At 32.2% G+C, this 26,445-nt stretch overlaps 2 protein-coding genes across 5 annotated transcripts in view; one reads left to right on the plus strand and one right to left on the minus strand.

Moving 5' to 3' along the window:
- The first annotated feature begins 323 nt into the window (after positions 1-323).
- On the plus strand, positions 324-21,157 carry LOC148615549 (zinc finger protein ZFAT-like). 3 transcript variants are annotated; one of them, XM_088581898.1, is made up of 15 exons: positions 324-365; positions 6,024-6,188; positions 6,483-6,698; positions 7,409-7,507; positions 10,152-10,283; positions 10,763-11,281; positions 11,672-12,544; positions 14,556-15,044; positions 15,411-15,633; positions 15,807-15,922; positions 16,718-16,997; positions 17,546-17,873; positions 18,840-18,924; positions 19,584-19,663; positions 20,414-21,157. In XM_088581898.1, exons 2-15 carry the CDS (start codon positions 6,041-6,043, stop codon positions 20,687-20,689), a joined length of 3,864 nt encoding a protein of 1,287 aa, XP_088438024.1. In that variant the 5' UTR covers positions 324-365; positions 6,024-6,040; the 3' UTR covers positions 20,690-21,157. The 3 variants fall into 3 exon arrangements, with proteins under 3 accessions (XP_088438024.1, XP_088438025.1, XP_088438026.1); XM_088581899.1 differs by lacking the exon at positions 324-365 and adding an exon at positions 510-661; XM_088581900.1 differs by lacking the exon at positions 324-365 and adding an exon at positions 645-778.
- Positions 14,364-26,445, minus strand: part of LOC148615550 (neurochondrin-like) — a 33,338-nt gene continuing 21,256 nt past the window's right edge. The window contains exons 16-19 of one of the 2 annotated variants that reach the window (XM_088581902.1): positions 25,799-25,960; positions 25,037-25,135; positions 24,609-24,726; positions 14,364-14,391 (exon numbers count right to left, since the gene is read on the minus strand). In XM_088581902.1, coding sequence (XP_088438028.1) covers positions 14,379-14,391; positions 24,609-24,726; positions 25,037-25,135; positions 25,799-25,960 — 392 coding nt within the window. In that variant the 3' untranslated portion in view covers positions 14,364-14,378. Of the gene's footprint in view, positions 14,392-23,261; positions 23,369-24,608; positions 24,727-25,036; positions 25,136-25,798; positions 25,961-26,445 lie in introns of those variants that run through there. The other variant, XM_088581901.1, reaches the window with a different exon arrangement.

Consider the following 26,445-nt stretch of genomic DNA (forward strand, 5'->3'; position numbering starts at 1 on the left):
AGGTATTCTGGTGGTCTGTTGGAACAACTGTTCTTCCAATTTGACAAAATATTGTTGGCCAGGATTTCCAACATTTTCAGAACATTTTCTTGTTATAATCGTTTGAGGTTTTTTTTATTCACTAAATAAGCCTTTTTTCCCTGAAACCTTCATCTCTTGATTTTTATTTACATTCATCAAAAAGTAATCAAGGGAACCAAGATTCTAGAAATAGAAAGTAATCAAGGGACAGAGACCAGACATGGAAAACAGACAAACACAACTAAGAACATTAAAATAGCCCAAATAAAATTGTTCAAAATCATTCCTTTATTCTTTCCCATGTTTGGAGTAGGCTAGTCGCCATTTTCTAGCCGCCAAGGAAAGTAAGTCATTACTATTTACAAATATTAAAGAATATGACATCCTGTGTAATGAGATGACTTGTTAAAAGTAATTGATATAGAAAAGTCGGAGAATTGGTTTTGAACAATAAATGGAGATAGAAGAATTAAATTCGTGAACAAAGTGAACCTAGCTCAGCCGTAGCAGGTGCGAATTGCAAGTTTCGCATCTTCTATTTGTAAACAACAAGCAGACGATTTTAAAAGGAATTAACTCCTTACTGCTTTTATTTTACAAGGCAGAACAAATGGCAATTGAGCAGTTCAAAACAACAAGGGTAAAAACTGTTGTTTCAGTTTTATTCTCATAATCCTTGAACGCCATAATTCGCCATAATTGTGGCATGAATATTTGGGTAATACTGTAACAGACTCCTGATTGACCTGAATCAGAGGTACGAGAAAATGCGTTCTCTTACCAGATTCTTTTTAGATAATATGAGGACTGTGAAACCTTAAACGTTCCCGAAGAAACTTAAATTTAAAACAGTTTTCATAATTTTTGTCAACCCTGATAAGTGATATAATACATGTACATTATTCTTAGCTCTTGCCTTGGGTACAATTTGTTAGGCAGTAGCTATATTGGCTTTCACATATTCTTCTTTTACTGACTTTTGACCTCTCACTGCAGATAAAAACTACATCTCTCCCAAAAAAACATTCTAATATCATAACAGAGGTTGAAATTTTTTTTGGGAAGACCTGAGCCCTGGACTTTTTCATCTTTTGTACACTGAGCCCAAAGAATGTTTTGTCAAGTCCTAATTGTAAGATATATAAATGCAATTTTGTTATCTGATATTCTTATGTATATTTCTATGTTTGCAGGGAAGAAGACACAGTGTCAATTGATTCCGTCTCCCGGTCTGATGCCTTGTCATCAGCTTTCTGTTTCTGCGCTTTTATTAACCATGAAATTGTAATTGAGCAACAATAATTTCCTCTAAAATTTATCAATGGAATCTGATCTAATTATCATTCCAGCGCTTGATTAATAATATTTGTAGTATGTCAAAAAATGTGTCTGATCAAGCACAGGTGTGAATAAGACTTGAAAATGACTAATCAGTCAATCAATCTAGTGAATACCCATTCTAAAAATAAAGTTATAACTATTTATAGGTCAGGGAATAGGTCAAGAAACATGGTCCAAATAATGACAACAAAATCTTTCAAAAAAGAGTTCTTATTTTTTAAGATTTGTCATGCCCGACGGACTTATTTCATTAAAAAATGACAAGTCCGAGCTTCAATTTTTTTAGTCCCGGGTGTTGGGCTTTAGGAATTTTCAAACCCTGATCATAGTTTCATTTTCAGTTAACAATTTGTTCTTAAATGGAACACTTTTCTAACTTCACATTCTTTTCTTTGGCAATCCTATGACGGTTTGTGTATTTCCTTTTGGGTGTCCACATTTCTTCATAACAGGTGGAAGAATAATATCTGACACTGTTGTGGGGATGAGCAAGTGTTCTTCTAGGCGAGTAATGTCTATTTCATGTACATGTATATCACAGCAATTAATGACAATCTCATTTTCTAAATGTGTCTGGGATCATTTACTTCCTTTAAACTTTTAGAACTAACAGCACTGCATTTCATTAGCTGGGACTGGCATGTTTTCCATGTATCCAAGAATGAAGCTGCCATGGTGCTATTTTTAAGCATCCAATTTTACACGCACTAACCAGATATTGATGGTTCTTTTGGCCATAAGTATACGGGACCCAGTTGATAATTCAACCATTAACGCTCCCAAATATCAGTCCTTGGTTGAAAAATACTCAATATCTTCTAAAATAATGAGTTATAATTGTTTTTTGTGAGTTGTTCTTCGTGCTTATGTGACCCCCGTTTTACAGATTTTGATGCAATAGCATGCTAATGCTATTTAATCACCACCAGTGTATTCACACTGCAATGGAAGAGGGAGATTTAGTGTGCTGTAAAACCTAGATTTAACCCACCATTTTGTTTGAAATTCCTGTACCAAATCAGTACCATTGCGATACCAGCTGCTCCAGTGGTGTAATATCTATTTAACTAGATTTTTTTAATGGACTCAATATAATTATGGATCGAACTAGTGTATGGTAATTTTGTTGATACCCTTATGAAATGTGAATGAAGTTAGGGATCAAAATAAGTTTTTGAGGAAATGGTAGCCAACTTGAATATGGACTAGCCCACAGAAGAAAAAAAAACTGGTAGCCCAAACTTTTTTCATTTAAATATATCTAGGGTTTAGCTGTAAATAAACTTTATTTAATAATAATATAGAAATAATAAGCGATGTAATGATATGATAAGGTTGAGTTTTAATATGTGAGCCTTAATCCCTTGCAAATTACCTTTCTTTTGTTCATATTCCTTATCATACTCTATTTTTCTTTTTGTTAATTTTACTTTGGGGGCTTTCAACTCCTTAAGAGTTTTTTGACTTCCTAAATAAACTTGATCAAGATTCATGTAGAAGGAATCACTTTGCAGAGAATCTACCACAAGATGACTTTATTTTACAAACATCTTAATGAATCAGATGAACAATTTCCATGAAAATATTTATACAGAATTTTTTTCTAAGAAGAAAAAAATCAATATGGATGAGAATCTTACTGAAGAATCACTATAAATGTAATCCTTTAAGAAATTGGATGACTTAAAAATGGTAAAAATGCATTTGCAGACCTTATATCTAATATAACGGTTAAAAATGCATCTGCAGACCTTGTATCTAATGTAATGGTTGAAAGAGCATCTGCAGACCTTATATCTAATGTAATGGTTAAAAGAACAAAACCACTACATAAATTATTCAGTTTTATTTTTTAGTCAGAGAAGTTCTCCCTAGTTTGGATGAATCTATTCTGGTACTTCTACATAAAAAAGGAGACAAATTTGATCCAGAAAATTATAGAGCAATATTAATGCATTACATGTATGTGTGTGTTTCTAGAAAAAAATATAGTTTTAAAGATTTACAAATTTTTAGTTTTGACTTTTAAGTTTTGATCTATTATTCTGTTTTAAATTTTTTGCTTCATTTTTTAAAGTAAAATTTTTATCAAAATGTATGAACACCCAAGGCTATTTAGTTGGTAAAACTTGGCTTTTATCTAAAATAAATGTTCTTTTAAATGGCAAATCAACAACTATTCAGAGAATGTCCTCCATGTTTGTATTGAATTGTTTGGAAATAAGAGATATAAGACTTCAATAGTGAATGAACAAAAATATACAGTTTATATTACAGTTATCTGTCATTTGTTTATTGTAATATTTATATCTGTTGTAATAGGCCATAACCATACACTGTATGAGTATGTGCAAATAAAAGTATTGTATTGTATTGCATGAATTGCCACATTTTCTACTGAAACAACCGGAAATAATAATGTTGCGATAAATAAATTAACAATAGGGAAAAGGATGGAATAAAATCAGGCAGGCTGGGTAAAACTGGTTTCCCATCCCTAAAAACACATGCCAACACATGGGTGGTGTAACCCATGAAATAGTCCTCAGCATCTAAAAGATCCATTATAGGATCCTTAAATTTCATCAAAGAAAGTGTTGTTTTATGGTAAACAAATTTAATGCACCATTTATTTGAATGTTTTGTTATAAATGGAAGTAAATATTGGTCTTTGAAAGTTTAATTTTTGAGCTGTCAAGGGGAATTCCCTCACAAAAGCGACACTTGTCAGGTATGTGTATGTATGAGTCTGTTTATAGATGGCTTATCATAGAGTTTGTCATCTACATCAAGAAGATAATGAATGGTTTTCCTACATGTATCTTACTTAAGCTATGCTTCAATTTGGTTAATATGACCAAACCTATATTTTTTTCTGGGGCGAGTTACTTTTTTGAACAGCCCACATATAAGGTTCCACTATATAGATACAATGTAGGTCACTACAATAACTTAATGACAATTTGTGGAAATAAAGCTATTTTGAGACACTTAAAGAAGCAATTCCAAATTTTTTTTCTGTAAAAAGTGTATATTTTTCAAAACCTTACATTATGGAGATCCATGAAAAAAGATAGATATTCTTTTCTATTTTGTCATGAAAATCTGTAGCCATGGTAACATAATAAAAATATTAATCAGTTTTCATAACAAATTTTGGATGCCTTCCCAAAATTAATTGTCAAAAAACAGGTTTTCTAAAATATCAGGCACTTTAAAACTGCCAGAAAGAGAAAACAGGCATGGTTATTATTATAAAAAAACTAATAAAAATTGTGATTTTTTTTCTGCTCATTTGTTCATGATTTTAATTCTTAATGTTCATGTGATATTCTGCATTTTTGAAAAACAGTCAGTTGGTGCATAGAAGAGAACCCAATCCAGTGAGCACCTGAATCTTTCTGGATAGCTTAAAGCATGCATTTTACACCTCTTTACCTTCACAAGTATTGCACCTATTTATGTACGAATGCTCTGCTTCCCTCAATCAATATTTCCACCAAGTTTCATTTTTTGTTTTTAAGTTTTACAAAATCATGAAATAATATGTAAATTTATGATATTAGGTGATCAAAAAACCCATACAACCACCATACCAATTTCTGATCATTTTGGACCATTTAACTTCCTTCTGGAGCATACTAACAAAGTCTAGCTCTTTAGACTTTTCATAAGAACTACATGTACATGTACAGCATTTAAAAACTTGTCTGCAAATACAAAGCATTATGATAAGCTAGGGGTAATACACTGTCATGAGTCATCTACATGTACTAATGTACTAATGTGTGCTTAATGTTAATTTAAACAATACCGTTATTTTAGGGTCACAGCAACTATCACCAAATTCAGAGCAAGATTAATGGCAAGATGTGCTAAGCTCTGTCAAAAGCTATAAAACTGGTTCTTTTTATCAGTGACATCACATTGTCAATAAAAATTGCTGATAATATTTGTACAAAACTGTGCAGTTTTTGGAAGTTTTAAAAAAAAACAAAAATGGCCAGTAAGAGAATACAAAAACATTGCAAGAAGTGTGAGGTGCTGTTTTGAAAATGATTGAAACAAACTGAAGCTACATGCAAAAGCAACTACATTTGTAAGCTATATACAAGTAGGTGATGTATTGTCTTCAAACAATCCTAGTTTCAGGGATTTTATACATCACATCTACCCTTGCCCAAAGAATTTGAGATAAAGGTCCCTACGACACTATTAGGTCAGTCTTATATCTTGATCTACACTTACAGATTGATGGGAAAGAAAAACTCATGACCAAAATATATGACAAATGTAATGACTTCTCATTCTTCCATATTATCAACCTTCCATTCATTTGTGGCAATATCCCTTCAAAACCAATGTTTTAACATCTCATTTTTGTAGGCTATACCAGAGCTTGCCTAACTATGCAGATTTCTTGTATCGAGCTAGACTTCTTACAATTAGGCTTCTGGAACAGGGTTATGTTACTACAAGATTGAAGTCATCATGAACTTCTGGATCGTTATGGTGTATCCATCTCTACTGTGAGAATTGATTTGTTCACTGTGTCATAGTTCTCTTTCCTCCTTTGTCTACTCCAGACAATACACTTTATTAGAAACTTGCCTGATGTTTCTATAAAAGCAGAGGACATACATGTATCTTTTATATTTCAGCTTCACACGAGGTTATCATGCCTTTGGATACCTTCATTTGTGGCACCTGTCAGATGAGTTTTAATGAAATTGACTCATTTATAATTCACAAGAAGGACTGCCAGGCTAACAGTAGTCAACTTACAGATGTAATTGAAGCCAACTTACCTCAGCACTTTCCAACTGGTTTGTATCTTGTATACTGGATTATGTCAATTTTGTATAAGGGATCATATTTATGTATGTAAGTCAAGATTTGGTTGAAAAAACTTAAGAAGGAAACAGATACACTGTGTACATGTTTGTAAAAATGTTGCTGAAAATAGAAATTAATGTTGTAGAAACTCACTGGTATGAAATTATAATATACATGTAACTATGTACATTTGTCACAAGTTAGTGAATAGAATAATTTGGGTGGTATTCATACATGTACATTGTATCTACCAGTAACTATCATACTTATATTATGTTGTACAGATACATCCTTACCAAACACAGAAAATGCTGCCACTCTTGTGAATGAGTCAACAGGAGAACAAACTGTAATCATCATCCAACCGGGCACAGATCAGGATGAAATCACACGGAAGTTAATGGATGGTACCTTTACTATTAGTGATTTACAAAATGCAACATTGTCATCTATGGATCCTAGTTCTGTGGTGAATGCACCCATACCAAAGCCTTCTACTGGTAAACTGATTTTACCAATGTATAGTGATACTGTAGGGCCAAAAAAATAATATGCCTGTTTCCTGCTACCTATCTACCTACCCTATAATTTTGTGCCTACCCTAACCATTTTATGGCCATTTGGCTCAAGCACTATTGAAGTCTAAATTGTTTCCCCATTAACTTGATGTAAAATGTTTTTTGAAAAATAAATAATTTCTCTACCTACATACCCTAGTTTCCTCTTGCTGGAAGCAGGAATCAAGACTATTATTTTTTTCCCCTAACATTACTTTCACCTACATATAGTATTTGAATTACCATTGTGTAAAATATGTTAATAGTCGAATAGTTTATAAAATTATACTCATAGCCTTCAGTGCATTTTAAGTGTTTTAATAGCTTACTTGTGACTTCATATTTTGGTACAACATGTATGGTGTCAAGAAAAATTACAAACCTATCTGTAATGCTTATTTTGTGAAGTTGGAAAGTTTTTAATTAAGGAGGTAGACCTAGGGAAAGGGAAATAACTCTTAATTTGTACTCATTATTTTACATCAATCTTTTGTAAGCATCTAATTAACTTGGATTCATTTTACTTTGCTTCAAACGAAAGCTTGATAGGCTTTGGTGAAATAGAATATGATAAAAACATATCACTGATTTCATGAGTTATGTCCCTTACCCTAGGTGTACCTCCTTAAGTTTTGAATTAATTGAAATTTAAGGAAAGAAGAGAGGACGCCCAAAGAAGTCTGAAATGACAGTTAAAGCAGAGCCTTCAGCTTCACCTGCAGAGAAACAAAAGCCAAAGTCACCTGAAAGAGGTACATGTAATAATACTATGTATCAATGATAATCGATTTTGCTGTATTTTTTGGTGGGCATGTAAGCTGTAACTTTTTTTCCTCTGGATGGTTAATTTGTTGATATTTTGGCCTTGAACAAGACCATTAATACCAAAATTAATGATCTTTCTTAATCTTTCTAGAGGGAAAAGGGAGTTAAAACAGAAAAATCAATCAATCAGGAAAATAAAAATTGAAACCCTACACTTGAATACCTTGTAGCATTTTTTTTTTTTTAATTAGGGCTCTGCCACAAAAAGTGGTGGTTGCCCTATATTGGTCGCTCTGTCCATTACAATCTGGTATCCGGGCTGTAACTTCTTTTATCTTTTGATGTAGGATTTTGATATTTTGTGTGTGGGAAGATCACCTAAAGACAATATGTCGTGTACAATGGATAATGGCTTATGACCTTGAACTTTGACCACAAGGTCAAAGGCCTGTTTTTTCTGTGAAAAACCCATGTTTGGGCTGTAACTTTTTTGTCTTTAAATGTGGGCTCTTGATATTTTGCATGTGGGTAGATCACCTAAAGACAATGTGTTGTATACTTTGTTTGGTGACCTTTGACCTTGAACTTTTGACTTCCAGGTTAAAACTAGTGATTTTTGCACAACTGTTTGTGTCTCAACTGTAATGAGTTATGCATAATAAATTTAATTAATAAGCATGGCTGATGTGCAGGAAACAGACTGAAAGCATGTATAAATTTACAACTTACTTTTTTATTAGTTCATTATGTCTATAAATTGTGCGGTTCTTGGTTTTTAATCCTGAAAGAAATCTTTCTTTTCTTTTCACATTCAATGTTTTGAAAATTTTTGGTTACTTTGTGATCATTATATTCTCTTTTTACTGGAAATAACTGTTGGGCAGACATTTCATGTATTATGAATATTCATGAGCTAATTTAATAACAAACATATACATTACCTGAACATTCAAATTCTATAAATTATAATACTATAGCATTGACTTGAAAATCATAAATAGGATCTGTGGTCTTTGAAATCTAAATTTGTATCTCGTAAATATTCAGTAGTAAGCGAACTTCCTCCCTATTAATGTTTGGAGATATGATGTCATTAAATTTCTACCCCATTCTAAGCAAAATTTTTAAAGGGATTTTATTCTTGCAGTCAATTAACTTCTTATTAAGTTAATACCTCAGAATTCTTTTATTGAAAAGATGATTATAATAAGATATTTTCCAAAAGCTACCCCTGGGACCTACAAATAAATATGATATGAGATTGTTTAAAGCAGTGGAAATGATACTATTACAGGTGTTAAGATATGGTAAAGAGATTAATTTTTTTTTAGACAAGTGCCTGGCACAAACTAGAACCAAAAACCAGCCTGATATCTAGAGTGAATTTTACAATACATGAAGGTTATTTTGATGAATTGATATGATAACTCACCAGCAGACTTCCTGTTAAACTTTTAACCTATGTTGGCTTCAATTTCTGAAATTTTATCACAAAAAATTGGTTGCTGGCAAATTTTCTGGTGACAGAATTTTGGAAGCCAAGCTGTTCATGAACTTTCACAGAATCTTTATATTGTATGATCCCATTGTGCACCTCTTATTTAAGATTTTTATCCAAATTTATTTGGGGGTTTCACATAGTAAACATGGACTTTGTCATTTATGAGTATAGGGACATTGGGTACCCATCTCTTCTCTGTTACTCCTACACCACTGAATGGAATTGAATCGAGGTCAAAAGGTGCATGTTATCAAATGGGCAGTGCAGGTTTGCTCACAGTTTTGTTTTTGTTTTTTTTTTTTTCACTTTTACTGAAAGCACTTTGATAAATTAGCTGAAGAACAACTGCCCGATTTGTCAGTCAAGAGTGGTGGAGACTGACATATTTACCACCAAAACAGCAGCTGAATTTATCCTGGCAAACCTACTAACTAATATAAATTTATGTCCCAATGGCAGACAGATTTTGTTATTTCGCCTGACACGAATAATTGAATGAACAAATTTTGAAACTTACATAGTTCTATTTAACAAGCATAACAAACTTTCCCTAGTTAATCATAAAACTAGGTTATGTTTGTGCATGTGTGTAAACATTGAAGAAACATTGCAGCTTCCATGGATCCATCCTAGCAAATTATGGGACAGGCAGCAAAACAGGACTGACAATCCCTGCATAGCTTACATTCCTAATGGCTGGCTTACTTCTTCAAAATTTTGGCAACTCTGCTTTTAATCTATTTTAATATGATACTAACTGACAACTTGACTCAACCCTGATGATTAAAGCCACTATCCTGAGGTGTAAAATTGTTCTGACTTCTATCTTGCTAAAATGTTTGCATATCAAATCATAATGTCATGGCTTTATCAGATATTTATCAGATAAAGTGAAACTTGTTCAGTTATAGATGAATGCATCTTCAGTGCTTAATATATTGAAAGCAGGTTAGATCCTTTCTAGTCTCATAGTTGCAAGTTAAATATTCAGGAAAAACTAGTGCAGAAAAAAAAGTTAATTGTATTTGTCATGTATTAAATCATTTAGAAATGAGGGAAACATTAAGAAAATCAAGATTAAGTATTTCATTAGTTTTATAGTATATTTCTGTTTTGTATTTATGTTTCAGATTCAGATGGGAAGTTAGTATGCAGATGCTGTAAACGTAAATTCACAAAGGAAAGATTTTACATTACCCATAAATGTTTGGGATCATCTGATTATGTCGACATTACTAGAAAGCAAGCTATTGGAGATTCTGGTAATTTATATGTTGATAAGAAGTGTATGTAATTTTAAATAACGATTTGGTATATGGAAAATGAAGTATTTCTACTCTTTTATCAGACTGTTATACATGTCATGTTTTGTATATCCCAATAGATCTACATTTGTAGTACAATCTGATGTAAAATGTTACATTGGTTATTTCATTGTAATATCGGAGGTATTTTTTTTTTATGTGATTTTATACATTGGTAAGTATATCAAATTATAGGTAACTTTTTTTGTAAATAAATGACTTACAAAATTATCTGTGTCACCCTGGTGTTTTTTATGGTGAGCTTTGAAGGAAAAACAACAAAAAATTATTACATTGATAGCAAGATAGCAAAAGTTATTAAAATTGATGGTGTTGTATTTAATTTTGTTCAATACTTGAAAAGTAATTTATTACTATTATTAATTTTGATTTTATTTAGTTTCTGGGTGTTAATTCTGGTCTTTTTGGTCTTTCAGGTCCAGATGAATCAGATGAGGAGAATGATTCTGGTGATGAATTGAAAGCATTAGACATTGGTGAAGAAAGCTCGGAAGAAGAGATTTTAGATGACTTTGATATGGCTGAACGTCCAAAACGTCCATATAAAAGGAGAAAAATCTTTGATAGACATTCATCTTCTCTTGTACAAGTAAAAACTGACCCAGATGTGGAAAATGGTGTCAACAAACCAACTGATATCATTGAAGATATCCCTGTGTTCAGAGATGATGAGGAAAAACGTCTGTTTGAGTCCAGTTTAAATGTTGATCTTAGTTGTGTTGATCATCTGTTTCAAGAGACAAGAATAGAACAGGACTTAAATGATAAAGTTCCCATGTTGTCCAGATTAAACTCTACTGTGCTCTGCCTCTATACATGTAATGTTTGTAACAAGATATTTAAAACTTTATCACACATGAGATTACATGCTCTGATTCATACAGATATGAAACCTTTTACCTGCTCCAAGTGTGCTTACTCTACAAACTCTAAAGGTATGCTTATTATAGAAATTGATTTCTTTGTTTGAAACAAATTGGATTTCAAGTACCACCAATTTGTAGTGTATAAGTATTGGTATCATTGAACTGCTGTTGTGTACATATACTGTTGTCTTTGTTTTCTTGATAAGAATTTGACAGTACTAAAACTAAGGGCAGACTGGCACTTCTCAATGATTTTGGAAATGATATGCTCTAAATAAAATAGATGAATTTTACATTGAAAATGTAGTATATGTAATGCTACTTTTAAGAAATTACGCAATCATAAGTAATCAAGCAAGTAATGCTTAAACTGATGTATGAACATACCACTAGTAATATAGGAGTATTGTTTTGTGTCTTTAAATTCTGTATATTAAAGTTTTCCACTTCTTTTTTTAGGAAACCTTTACACACATATGAGAAAACACACTGGACAATACTATAAATGTAGGAGTTGTGATTTTAAATCTGTAAACAAGACTCACCTACTCGAACATGAAGCTACACACTCAAATGTAAGGGCCAAGTGTGATTTATGTAAGAGAGACTATAATACTGTAAAATCTCTAATTAACCATGTCAGGAAATATCACTGTGACACTACCAGTGGTAAAGCCTACTTAGAAACCTTCCTTACAGGGAAGAGGAACACAGGTACTACAATCATTCACCAGTGTCATGTCTGCAATAGGAAATTCAAGAAAAAGATTGATAGAGACCGCCATTTATTTGTTCATGATATCAAAGATCACCCTTATATCCAAAGCTGCCTTTTATGTGACTATACTGCTAGTCGTAGGATCTACTTAGAAAAACATTTTCTCAAACATAGAATTCTATATAGATGCTGTGAGTGTCAAGAAATCTTCCTCAGTTCAGTTAAACTAAGTGACCATTTATCAAATTCACATGTTGATGAAGAGAAAGAAGGACTTAAATGGGAAGAACTGTTTGAAAAAAGTGTTGAAAACAGTATGTATCTACCAGAACCAGATAATGATTATGGACCAGAAGAAAAGGAATTTATCAACCTTCCTCCAGAGCTTTCTGTCGTAGAAGTTAACAAAAATACAGACATACTGAACATCACAAACGACAAGAGAATAGAGGAAGAACAGGCTGCTGAAGTCATTGCTAACTTACAAGTTGATGCTCATGGGGAGATAACTGTGACCAAGTTACCAGAAGGACGTTCTGGGGGTGGTATTATATCTGATATTGAAGAAATCACTGTAGCTTCTAGTAGTAGCACTACTAATATAAAGGATACAGGTATGAAACAATCAAATCAATCAACTATTTTTCACTATTTTTAGCCATGTGAGCTATTGCCATCACTTGGCATCCCTTGTTGTTGTCGTCGTTATAAAACAATTATACAAAACTCTTCTCCTCTGAAACTACTGGACTAATTAGAACCAAACTTTGTATGAATGTTCCTTGTGGTATACTGCATAGAACTGATGTGGGTATTTTTGATTCGTCGAAAAACATGGCCACCATTACTAAAAATAGAACATAGGGGTCAGATAGTAGTTTTTTACATATATCTCCTAAACTGTTAGGTTTAGCTGAATTCTGACCGGATAAAAGTGTTCAGCATGATGAGATCTATCTCTGGTCAAAATTTGGTTTTAATCCATTGAGGTCTCACTAACACTTCTAACATTTCCATTACTTTACATGTTAAAAAAGTAATTTTCAAAGTTTCACTGTGAATTCCCAGGACAAATGACATCTTAAAGTTGCATACCATTGTGAAGCTTGGAAAATAAGGCTTCCAAAATTATTATGCTAATGGTACGATGATTGTAGAAATTCTTCACAAAATTTACTTGAATAAATAATACTGAAAATCCACATTTTTATCTTTTCTGCAAACTGACAGCATGGAGGCAAATTACTCACACATATAAACAAGATTCATACACTTTTGTAGTTAATTACATATATGATTTTAAAGTACACATTCTAAGCTTTATTTTGACTACTTTTAACCATAATACACAAAAATAATGCACTTACAACGTGTATGTCTAGGTTCAGTGTGTTTTTGGTATTACATAGGGGGTGGCCATTTGACCTGGAAGTGATTAGTGAGACCTAAGCCATGTTGGAGTTATTGCCCTTTTCAACGATTTTTGCTATTTTTAATGTTATTTCTTTAAAAAATCTTCTCTTTTGACACTACTTGACCAATTGAAACCAAACTTAGTATGAATGTTCCTTGGGGTGTACTGCATAAAACTGATGTGGGTATTTTGATTGTCAAAAAAAACATGGCCGCTGTTACTAAAAATAGAACATAGGGCTCAGACAGTAGTTTTTTACATATATCTACTAAACTGTTAGGTTTATCCAAATTCTTTCAGTAGCTGAAATGATCCATATTATTAGGACTACAAAAGTCTTCAGACTCCTTGTAAGAGTTATTGCCCTTGAAGGGGGAAAAATGATTTTTTTTTTTAAATAGTTTCAGTCAGTATCTTGAAAACTATGATAGATTAAAAGAAACTTTCAATTGTTGAAAAGATCTTGTAATAGTCCTACCAAAGACTTCTTGAGTCAAAATTGTTGGACAACTTATTGTTTAATTTATTGCCTTTGAAAGGCAAAATTCAACAAGGTGAGCGATTCAGGCTCCTGGGAGCCTCCTGTTACCAATACCAAGCTAAATAAATTCATTTACATTCATAAACAAAATAATATTAGTTATGAAATTATTGGATTATCACATGACATTTTTGATATCACATGTATTATTAGCCCAAGTTTTGTTATTGGCCCATGAGCCGCAGGCTCGAGGGCCAGTATCAACCAAGGGCTAATAATACATGTGATATTAAAAATGTTATGTGATGTTCTTTTTATCATATGCTTCATAATAGGAGTGCAAAATAAGGCTATTAAATCAGACATTTTGAAAACACCAAAAAACATAATATTTATTTTTCAACAATTTAATAATAACGGGATAAGAACAGATAGCACTTTCATATCACTCACAGTTTTACGTTTTGTATTAATATTCTTCATAGACTCTATATATTCCATGGTGTCGTCAATCTCTATTTCCATCATTCCCAGCTGTTTGTCTGCTTTGTTGCTAGACGCCAAATCTGTAAACAAATATGATAATTGCTGGGCGTTTACGGAAAGGGGTGTACTATCACTTACGGAACCCATGTAAGTATATGATAAACCGGTATATTGCAAATCGTGTTAATATCATATCGAAGTTGAATGGGCAATATGAATAATGTAATATATATTTAAATTTCAGAACTTCAGAATGCAGAGTCACAGATCATTACAATGGATATTCCTGTTGATGGGAGTATGACAGAGACTAAATCTGATAACACTGCAGATGAAACAATCCATGTCCAACCTCTAGAAACAACTGTGTTGTTAGAAGACATACAGTCCAGTAAAGATGGAGACATTAATGCTACTAATGTGGAGGAACCTGTTGAAGATAACTGTAATGATGATCCGAATAAAGAGGATGAAATCGAGGCTGAAGAGCCAGAAGTTGATAACATCAGTATTGACCCTGATGACTTTGAATCCGAAGAGGAAGAGGCAGAAAATAAAAATCTTACAAAGGCAGAAAAATTAGAAAAGTTAATTGAACGTTTAGGGTACAGTTCCATGACCATGCAAATATTCCATAAAATGAGAGAAACATTTGGTCATGAAGAATGTGAATTCTGTGGGAAGCTTTTCTACAACAAAGTGGATTTTGACAACCATATGAGAACACATACTGGTTAGAGTTTTTGTAGGCTACTATACACATATACACCTTGTAGGAACGTGGTCAGTTTTAAATTCTTGGCTATATTTACAAATTAAATGTGATGAAAATAATTGAAATGGTTTTCGTTCAATTTTTGATAAATGAGAATATATTTTGGTAACAAAATGAAACGTATTATACATTAGGAGAAAAGTGTATGAAAAGCTACTTATATTCTGCTTAATAGATAATAACAATAATTTTGTGAAGCCAATGTTTTAAAAACATTTAACTGAAATGTATACTTATGTTGTACAGTTTTATCATTGTCTACACTAAAAAATATCACAATGCTCAAATTTTGTACATTATTCTGTTTTTTTTTTTCATAAAAAGGTGAAAAGCCGTTTTCTTGTATCACTTGTGGATTCAAAGCAGCCAGTAAAGAAGTCCTTAACAGTCACAAAGAGCAGGAACACAGAGCTATAGTATACCCATGTAAAGACTGTGAATTTGTAGCCGTTAGTCGATCACAGCTCTGGAACCATAGTATACAACATAAAGGATTAGGGGAAGCTATGGGTCTGGAATGTCCATTGTGTCAGCAAAAATTGGAAAAGTAGGTAATCTTGATCCATTATTCTTGATTACATATGTTTTGTATTATGGCATAGATGATAATTTCTATAAAAAATATCTCTTAAAATGAATTTCAAAAGTATTATTGTGAGTATAAAGTGTTTGAATGTGAATGTCCTTAGAATTATTTCTGTTGAATGTTATGTTTTTCAGCATGAGGAAGTTTAAACTTCATGTAGCAGAGAAACATCCAGACATAAGTGAAGAAGATAATTGTAAAATAGCCAGTCTGAACAAAGTCAAGATGCACAAAGTTCAAGGAAAATTAGGTACCTTCCTTTATTAAATTATAAAACATTGTGAGTTAGGGAACGGTTTTGTCACATTTTTACAGAGTAATCTGGATGGAGTGTTTGTAAAAATGGAATAAATCTAATGTATAAAAAACAGATAAGTTTGCTTGGCTGCATCCACAAATCATCACATTTATCAACATATACATGTACAGTTACAGATAGACACTTAATTTAAACAAATCATGGGAAACATCACACACAGGTAAAGCACATCCACAGGCAAATCCATCACACATCCATTCACAGGCAAACACATCCATAGCATATGACTACGAATCTCCCTAAAATGTAACAAACAAGCAACATGATCACAATCAGGATCAATACAGGAAATTAAATGTAACATGGACTAAAATACAAATTTATAACAAGTTATAACACCTTTCCTACAGTTTGCTTGGTTTATTCCAAATAAGGTAAAAAGGGTTCAATCTGTTAATTTATAATAAAGTTAGTTTCAAAATGAAAGAAAAGATTTAATGGATTTTATATTTGTCAGAATTAAATTATTTTTCCAACATATTGAGCATCTAATTATTGTATGGTAGATCTCTAACAAGTAGTTTTCAGTAGATCTCTCAGGATGTTGTTCTGGTTTCTACATAGTCACAAAGATGTTGACACTGTGTCAAATTTTATCACAGCTTGGTTTATCACAGCTTAGGTGAAAAAGACTTGTCATGTTTAGGTGACTCTTTAAAATTTAGCATTTTAATCAATTTCACCATTAAAGAAAGATTCACAGGGCTTTAGTTCATTGTTTTACAGGAAGAAGATCGTACAAATGTCCATATTGTGATAAAGTATTTTTCCGGGCAAATTCTGAATTACAAAAACATATCTGGATTCATGAAGGAATAAAACCTTATAAATGTCCACTCTGTCCACATTCTTGTCGCAGTAAAAACAACCTACAGGCCCACATGCTGAGGCATACTGATGAAAAACCTTATACATGTGGAGAATGTGGGAAACCTTACAAGTCTAAGACAGCTCTACGATGGCATGTCAGGTCTCATACTGATGGAAAAATATTTAAATGTGGCAAGTGAGTATATATTATTAAGATGAATATTCTAAACTACATGTATAGGATATAGCCTGTATCTACATTCATATTAAGGTGACCTTACAAGAACTTAGTCTGACTTTCAATCATTTATACAATGACCCAATATTGTGAAAGTACTTAAATTCATGGATACCAAATTTCGTGGATTAGGGGAGAAAAACAAGTTCTAGATTCTTGAATTCATAGTTTTGAGATTTACAGTATGCACATCAATGAAAATCTCCTTTTCGATGAGAACCAATTTTCGTCAATTGGCCTTCCCATGAAAGCCACGAAAATTGGTACCTGACGAACAATAGTACTTTCACAGTATTTACTATATTTCCTAGAGTGAACCATTCACTTTTTTTATAATGTTAATAAGTCAGCTATAATCATTTTTTGGAGCTATCAAATCTCAGGAATATAAAAGGTTTTAAGAAATTTGATTTGTCATCCATGCACTCAGAGCTTCAGGTGTTTTGTTTACATTTATAGCAGGGAGATGTTGTAATGGTATCCTGTAATGTTAATTTTTCTTCCAGATGTAGTTATGAAGCCACTCAGAGAAGTCATTTAAAGAGACATATGGAAACACACGATATTGTCAAACGTTACGGATGTCGCCATTGTGATTATTCTGCTAATACAATTGGATATATGAAAATACATTACACCAGGTCCCACAAAGGAGAACAGTTTGTTTTTAGAGAGGCCGACACTACTCCCAAGAGTGAAGCTCAGTTGTATAGATGCCTTAGTTGTGATTATCTGTTTGGTAATTTGTCAGATCTGAAGCGACATCTAAAGATACGTCACCACTTACAATTCCAACAGATTCAAGGCCTTGATCAAAATTCTTCAGAAGTTCAGGTATAAGTAGTAATTAGCCCGAATGTTTCTAAATAATTACACAGTTTTGGGTTGTACAATTGTCTTCTTGAAACTTGACAATATTGAAATGTTTATTGAAGTAATGATATTTTCCCTATCACATCCATGTGCAGTATAATATCTTAATTTACTCTTTTGTTATTTTTTTTTTTATTTAAATATAAATTCTTGGTAAAATGCAGATGAATTTGCAGACCTGTTTACCCTTATGATTTCAGCGTAGTTTCTACGACTTTTGACTGCAAATTGTGAATCCCCATGTTAAAATGACAAGAAGTTCAAGATTTGAAGATTCATTTTCATAAAATACGGCAAAAAAATATTCTTGAAGGAGCATGAACATGTCTGCCTGTCTATTTTTATATTTCACACTTATTGTCATCTATAAGCTAAGAAAGATGACAGTATAAAAGGGGAATTGGATGAAACCTTAGAAACTCACCAATCAAACATTGATAAGACTTTGTTGATTAAAACATAGTACGAAATTTGTTTATTATAAGAAAAAGAAGTCGACAGTTACTGGGGGAAAGAGAGTGTACAAGTGGTTCATTCCAGAAATGAACTGAGTTAGCCATAAAATACACCTGCATCAGAGTTAGGTACATATCTAGCAAAATCGTTTGTAAACATTTAGTTTAAAAAAACGTCATATTATGCTACTAGTCATGCTAGTGCAACATATTTGACCTAGTTCAATAGTTGACACAGTATTAAAAGTCCCATATATCAACAAGTAACTAATACTGTGGGACAGGAAGTATTATTACTATGAAACTAACTTGAGTATTGGTGAATACATTACTGGAGATATATTGCATAGTTGCACTAAAATATCTGCTTAAAAGATATATCTCTTTTGTGAGCATTCTAATTTTAGGTGTCAGATATCTTTATACTATATATGTACATTAAAATTGAAATTAATGAATGTGTTTTGTATAGGTTATTCAATGTGATGGATCGAACATGGAGGTCCAAGAATCAGAGATTATAACCACTGATACAGTACAACCAGTTCCTATTGCAGGTAGTCCATACTTTTTTAAGTTGTGAATTGTTTTTCATTTTTTTATACTGTTTTTGAAGCTCAATCATAACTTATCTAGGATTAAGTGGATAAGTACAGTCAAACCTGTCATAAAGACTTCTGTTTCCTGTCTAAATCAATCTTATTTATTCCTCCTTGGTGTTTTCCCCTGAAGGCAACATCAAGTAAATTTGTTGTCATCCCCAATCATCTAAATTTTTCTAAACTTTTAATTCATTTTCAGTAGTTCAGATTTTTGTGATTTGTCATGACACTACTTTATGCTGTGACTATTCTGGTCATAACAAGTTTGAATTTGTGACAAAACAAAGTGTATGTAATCTGAATTTTCTGGGCAGATCTCAGGATGGTTCATTTATTTAATGTGCTGTCTTAATCGATATGTAGGTACTTTGTTAGCAAAAAAGAGGAAGATGATACTAGTACACAAATTATCATCACACTTAAGAGTAAAGTAACACACTTACATGTAGTAGTAAAGCATTGAAAAATCCTCTCAGACTTGAGTGGATCTCTGAACACCAAAAAATCCTCTCAAACTTGAGTGGATCTCTGAACACTGAAAAATCCTCTCAAACTTGAGTGGATCTCTGAACACTGAAAAAAAATTGACTGTTGTGAAGCTATTTTTATTACAGATAACACAGTTGATTTGTTAGATGAGAAGACTGCCTCAGCTGTCAATATTCTTCAGCAGATAATTAATATGCAAACTCAGGTAATCCTCCTCAAGTGAACTGTATTTCTAATAGTAATTCAGATTATGAAAAGTCATTTCTCTAATACTGTTATCTTGGTTACTTGGTCAGAAGTGAAGTATTATGATACCTAAAAGATGTTGAATTATCAATACCAAAATGCTTTCCCTCTATTATGTTATAATATTTTACAATTTTATACCTAGGGAGGATGAAATTATGGGATACCGTTTTTAATTGACATGAATGCTAGATTCAGGTGATAAAATGAGCATAGATTGAAGAACTTGATTAAAATATTACATAAGTACAGACCTTGTTCTCCAGTAATGCTGTTTTGCAATACCTGAGATTTCAGGGTGTTATTTAAAGATTTTGTATTTTTAGAATAATAAAAACTATCTACCATCTTTTTGTACACCCGTCTAAGACGGAACTAATTACAGTATACCATTGTTGGTGTGTTAGAACTAGATAGAAATGTATGGGTGAAAAATCAAGACAACAAACTTAGTTTAACTTGAGATAGCCTTGGTAGTGCCAAATTTTTTGTTGGTTTTTTATTTACTTTTTTTTGGGGGGAAGGGTATTTGACAGGGCTCACAGTATTTCTAGTTGATCATATAAATTCATTAAAAGCATAAGGACAAGTTAAAAGGGCAATGGGCGTATCATGTGCTTAAAGTGCAGCTCTTTATTTCTCATGAAGCTTAATTGAAAATCATCTTGCGGTATTTTTATTAATGTATCAACCCAATACCATTTTTCAGGGTAATATAGGCTCACAGCAGTTCACAGTACAGTCTGATGATGGTCAGATCTTGTCCATTAACCCAGGGTCTGTTATTGTACAGGATGGACAGGAAGTTGTGGTATCCAATGGCAACACAGATGGTAGCCAACAGTACCATGTTATGTATGTCAACCCTACAGATGAAACCATTGACAGTTCTAACATGGTTGAAGTACAGACAATTCAGGGCCATCCATTACAAGAAATAGAAATTGAACCTTCCACATTGGATGTTGATGTCAATTCACTTTAAACTTTTAATATCATCATGTTATCTGACAAAATCGAACCAGCAAAATTGACATATTTTGTAAACAAGTAGAGATAATTGCATACAAAGTCTGGTTTAAATTGTTTTGACCTTTATCATCAAATAATTTTTACTAAATTTTTTTTTCAACACTACTACTGAGCAATTTTAACTTTGATTAGAATAACATGTTTTGCTTTTTTTTAGGGCTCAGTGTTTTCAAAACAAGTTGTTTTAAAGGTCATTTGTAAGTTTTAAAAGTTTATTAATTTCAACAATTTAAAATTGTTAAATTAATCAATTTTCTTTCATGATTAATTGATATACGTCTTCCTCAAAAGAATAAGTATTGTATTTTTTTTTCAAATGCAAGGAATTTGAGCATACATTTGTACATGGCATCATTTCATTCTTATTGAATGTAATTACTGATTCCTACTTTATGTGTCAATAAAATGTTTTGGAATCATGTTTGAGAATAGTTGCACCATTTAATCATTTTGATAATCAAACCTAATTTCTTTCACTTTTCACTTTTGTGTCCTCAGGTTATAAACTGCTTGAGCTCAAGGTCAAATTTATGATTTTGCAATACAGATCCTTTTCCAAACTGTAACTTTGTCTCTTAATATTTGGCATAAGGGTAGACAAGATGAGGTAACCCATATCACGGTGGATAACCAATGACCTTTAACTTTGATCTTAAGGTTAAATTAATGATTTTGCAATACAGATTTGTGTCCAGACTGTAACTTTGTTGTCGTATGGCATAGGCTTTTGATATTTGGCATGAGGGTAAATCAGCTCTAGAAGATGTGTGGCTCTCCGAACTTTTGGTTTGTGACCTTTGACTTCGAAGTTAAATTAATGATTTTTTTTTAACTTTGTCTTGGCTGTAATGTGTTTTGTGTGAAAAACTGAATGCCTTATAGGTATTAGTTCTTCCTAAATCTCTTTGTTGGGCTTTGTAGCTTTTAGATCTTATCAACCCTTCATGAAAACAGTTTAAAACTTGGTGTGTAGCTTCACCTTAATTGGTTGTGAGCTAGCCTTTCTGCTTGGTCATGAACCAATTTCATGTTAGTTAAAGTTTTGTTGCTTTTTTCAATAAGTCACAAATTTTCTTCACAAAAATCACAACCCTTTATGAAATGATTTGAAATTCAGTGTACCGTTTGTATGCTTTTCATCTTGGTCCCACATAAACTTCCAGTTGAAGTGTTTGTTGTAATTTTGTGTTATTGTTTTAGGGTTTGTAAGTTTTGGTTATACATACATTAAAACTCTTCATGGGAAAGAATATAAAACATAAATCAGCATGATGTCTTCATCTGACATCTGTAGTTACAAACATGTTCTCCTGTGAAACCATACTCCAAAGAAGCTTATCAAGTTATGTTTAGTCATCACCATTTTTGACATATTTAGTTTCAATATAATATCTCAAAACCAAATTGCCACTAAAAGAATGTGGGAGTTAATCCTACTTTCAATTATATATGTTTTTAAAAACACGATAAAAAAGTGATAATCTGCCTTACTGGTGTATCAACAATTTCATGTATAAAATCCATGAATAGGTATATTATACAAGATTGTTAGAGTTGCGGAAGTTGTTCAACAGTTAATTGTTATTGATTGTCTTTTTTATGTGAATTTTAACAATTCATTTTAGAGCATTAGTTGGTTAATCATTACAGAATTTGATAACTAGGTTTCAAACCATATAAGCAAGGTTGGTATTGATTTTTGGGGATTATAGCTTTAATGGTCATAGAATTAGGGGCCTAGAACAAGCATTTCAAAGGATTCAACTATAAAACTCCAATAAAAGCATAGGAATGTCCATGATAATATTTCACAAAATTCTATACTACAATGATCAGATTTGGATTGATGATCAGGGGCCAGAAACAAGCATTTTCCTGATGTCATGACAATAACAACTTGTTTAATTTTGGTCTGATTTTGAAAAAAAAAAATGGATTCCTTATGAAAATTCCTGCCTTGATTTGTCATTCAGATTTCAGATATCTTAAGTTATAATGGATCAAAAGGGCCACACCAAAAAAAAAAAATTTTTTTTTGGTCCGATTTGTTTTTATTGGATTTCTTGACTTTGCCAATCAGATTGTTTGGTTTGATTTAGAAAAATATTTATTGAATTAAGTCTCTATGCTTAAGTGTGTCAAACACTAATATTGTGTCCATACTTGTCCCAACTGTTCAGGGTTTGACCACTGCAGTTGTATCATGCTGTGCTTGGCGAATCTCTTTATTAGAATTAATTTTTCTGTTAAGTTCAATTTACTACAGTTTCCAACCCCATTTACCAGTAAATCTCTACCACACCTTCACTAATTATAGTAAATTTAGAATCTTACATGCATCATCCAGAAACTAACAGAAATAAATTCCTTGCTTTGTTTAATGGATGCAACATATTGTTTGAAATGTACATTTCATTGGTTGAGCTGAACTCAAATATTTAGTAACTACTAAGTAAAGTCAGTCAATTTTTCAGTTGTATTCTTCATTTATGCAAAGCACACAAAAAATTCTGAAAACAAGTATATCCTGTCAAATTTTAATATCACAGACCAAATACACTTATAACAATTCAAATGTTAAATGGTATATCACTGTTCCATTAGTTTCTCCAATTCTGAGCAGTTATACAGTCTGAAAATAGAAATAAAGATAGAGTTTCTAAATCAATATAAACTGAGCTAACTCAGTGGCACAACATCCCGTAAGGTAGATCATATATCTTGCCCACAATGTCCGGTAAGGTAGATCATATCTATTGCACACAATGTTCAGTAAGATGTATCATAACTATTGCCTACAACATCCAGAAAGGTAGATCATGTCTACTGCCACAACATCCGGAAAGGTAGATCATGTCTACTGCCACAACATCCGGAAAGGTAGATCATGTCTACTGCCCACAACGTCCGGTAAGGTAGATCATGTCTACTGCCCACAACGTCCGGTGCAATAGATCATATCTATTGCCCACAACGTCCAGTCAGGTAGATCATATCTATTGCCCACAACATCCGCTAAGGTAGGTCATATCTATTGCCCACAACATCCGGTAAGGTAGATCATATCTATTGCCCACAACATCCGGTAAGGTAGGTCATATCTATTGCCCACAACATCCGGTAAGGTAGATCATATCTATTGCCCACAACATCCGGTAAGGTAGATCATATCAATTACACAGAGTATCTTTTCTAGACCTCTTGCAAATTAATGTAGAAATTTTTTTTTTTTTTTTTTTTTTTTTTTTTTTTTTTTTTTTATATACACAAAGTGTTTGAAACCTTTTCTTAAAATAGTTAAATAGCAGTTTCAACATAAAGCTAAACATTGTAAAATTACAAATCTATTTTAAGGGGGAGATAATAGGCAGGAACATGTTCAGAAATATAAAGAGATTTTCATTGTGTTTTTTTTTTTTTTTTAAATAAAAAGAATTAAGTGCTCAATGACCCCTGATTTTCTTTTCAAAATATGAAAGAATGTTAAATGAGTATTCTTTTTAAACAATTTTTAGAAATTACAGAATTATCTTTTAGTTCATTTTCAACTATTCAAGAAAAGGGAAATATTCCCTACATAATCTATAAAATCTTGTTAAAAAGCTAAATTATCATGAAATCAATGTTTTTAATTTTAAATTCAAAAGTATAATGTGCATTCAACACCATTGCCGAGAAAAACTAGACAAAGTTTAATTTAAAGGAACAGTACCATAGACTTAACTGACATTCCAGCAACTGGACTTACAGTCCATCCTAAAAGTTTGTTCAGATACCATAAATTAGTTCCTCCTTTACCTGTGAGGATTAGACAATAAACCATCATCATTTCATCATCATAAAAGATAATAAAGATTGTGAGAACCTTATACCTTGAGAACTCCATGCCACCACAGCTCTTCAGGACATCTCTTGCCTTGACTTCAGTTGTAGCAAGGGAAGTAATAACTCCTATCAGACATAGTAAGGTATCCTCATCTACATTTCTTCCTGTCAATTCACAGAATTATGTAAAATATTTTGCACTTATATTTTTGTTTCATCACAGAGAATGGAGCATAATTAGGTAATTTTATTACTGATCCATCAAATCAGTCTTCCTTTGGGTTTTCAAGTGTATTATTTCCAATACTTTTTCATGTAAAGGAAGTAAAATATACTTTCTAGTTTCTTTGAAAACTATACCAGTTTCAAAAGAAGAAAATACAGACAGGGAATCTTAAGTTAGAAAAACCATTGCAAAAATTTATAGAATTCTGTAATCATGAAAAAAGGGTGAAATCACTTGATAAAATCTGACCTTGTACTTTGTTGAGTAACCTGATGACATGTGGTAAGAAGCCTGTAGACATCATGGCATACACTAGACTGGGATAGGCTGGTAAACAGGAGGTACTAGCTGTCAAATATCATACAAATCATTCACTGATAGATAATTTATAAAGAAACAAAATATATCTTGATCTTTATAAATATAAGGGAAACAACTACGTAATGGCTATGGTCTTAATAACCATTTCTAACGTCTCCATTACTTTACATGTTAAACAAGTAATTTTCAAAGTTTCATGGTGAATTCCCAGGACAAATGACATCTTGAAGTTGCATACTATTGTGAAGCTTGGAAAATAAGGCTTTCAAAATCATTATGCTAAATGTTACGATAATTGTAAAAATTCTTCCTAAAATTTACTTGAATAAATAATACTGAAAATCCACATTTTTATCTTTTCGGTTAACTGACAGCAGGGAGGCAAATTACTCACACGTAAACAATATTCATACTCTTTTGTAGTAAATTACAAATTTAATTTTAAAGAATACATTCTCAGCTTTATTTAGACTACTTTTAATCAAAGTACATACAAATAATGCACTTACAATGCATAGATCTAGGTTCAGTGTGTTTTTGATATTACACAGTGGGGTGGCCATTTGATCCGGAAGTGGCTAGTGAGACCTATTTAAATATATAATTACTTTTAAAAGATGACCTTTAAACTCTGGTAACAACTGACACAATATACAGATTGTATAGTGAATCATGGGATCATATATTTACCCTGAACACACAAGTACCACAGTTGGTATATGCTGTCCCAGACTGGAAGATAACCCTCTTTCACTGTCAATACTTCAGAACCACTGACCACAGAACTGGTGTAAGGAGCTCTTATAAAATTTACCACCATAGAAAAGAACTTTGTAAGTTCATCTTTATCAACTGAAATAAATCAATTCATAGTGACTACAGTACAGTCTGTACACATACAGTAAATCAATTCATCTTGACTACAGTACAGTGCGTACACATACAGTAAATCAATTCATCTTGATTACAGTACAGTGTGTACACATACAGTAAATCAATTCATCTTGACTACAATATCAGTCTAAAATTTCATATCATTACAATTAATTTTCATTGTGGAACAGGATCTTTTTTAAATTAATCAATAAGTCTACAGTGTAAATGAGTCGGCAAGTGCTTACCATGATAAATGTGAGTACTTGTTTACCATGATAAATGTGAGTACTTGTTTACCATGATAAATGAAAGTCCTTGGTAAGCATTATAAACATGAGTACTAGTTAGCCATGATAAATGTAAGTACTTGATAACCATTGTAAATGTGAGTACTTGGTTTCCATGATAAATGAGAGTAACAATTAGCCATGGTAAATGTGAGTACTTGGTGATCATGATAA

Source organism: Perna viridis, chromosome 5 (genome assembly GCF_037379345.1).
Source record: "Perna viridis isolate PV_CMFRI_1.1 ecotype Kerala chromosome 5, ASM3737934v1, whole genome shotgun sequence".
Lineage (NCBI taxonomy): Eukaryota > Metazoa > Mollusca > Bivalvia > Mytilida > Mytilidae > Perna > Perna viridis.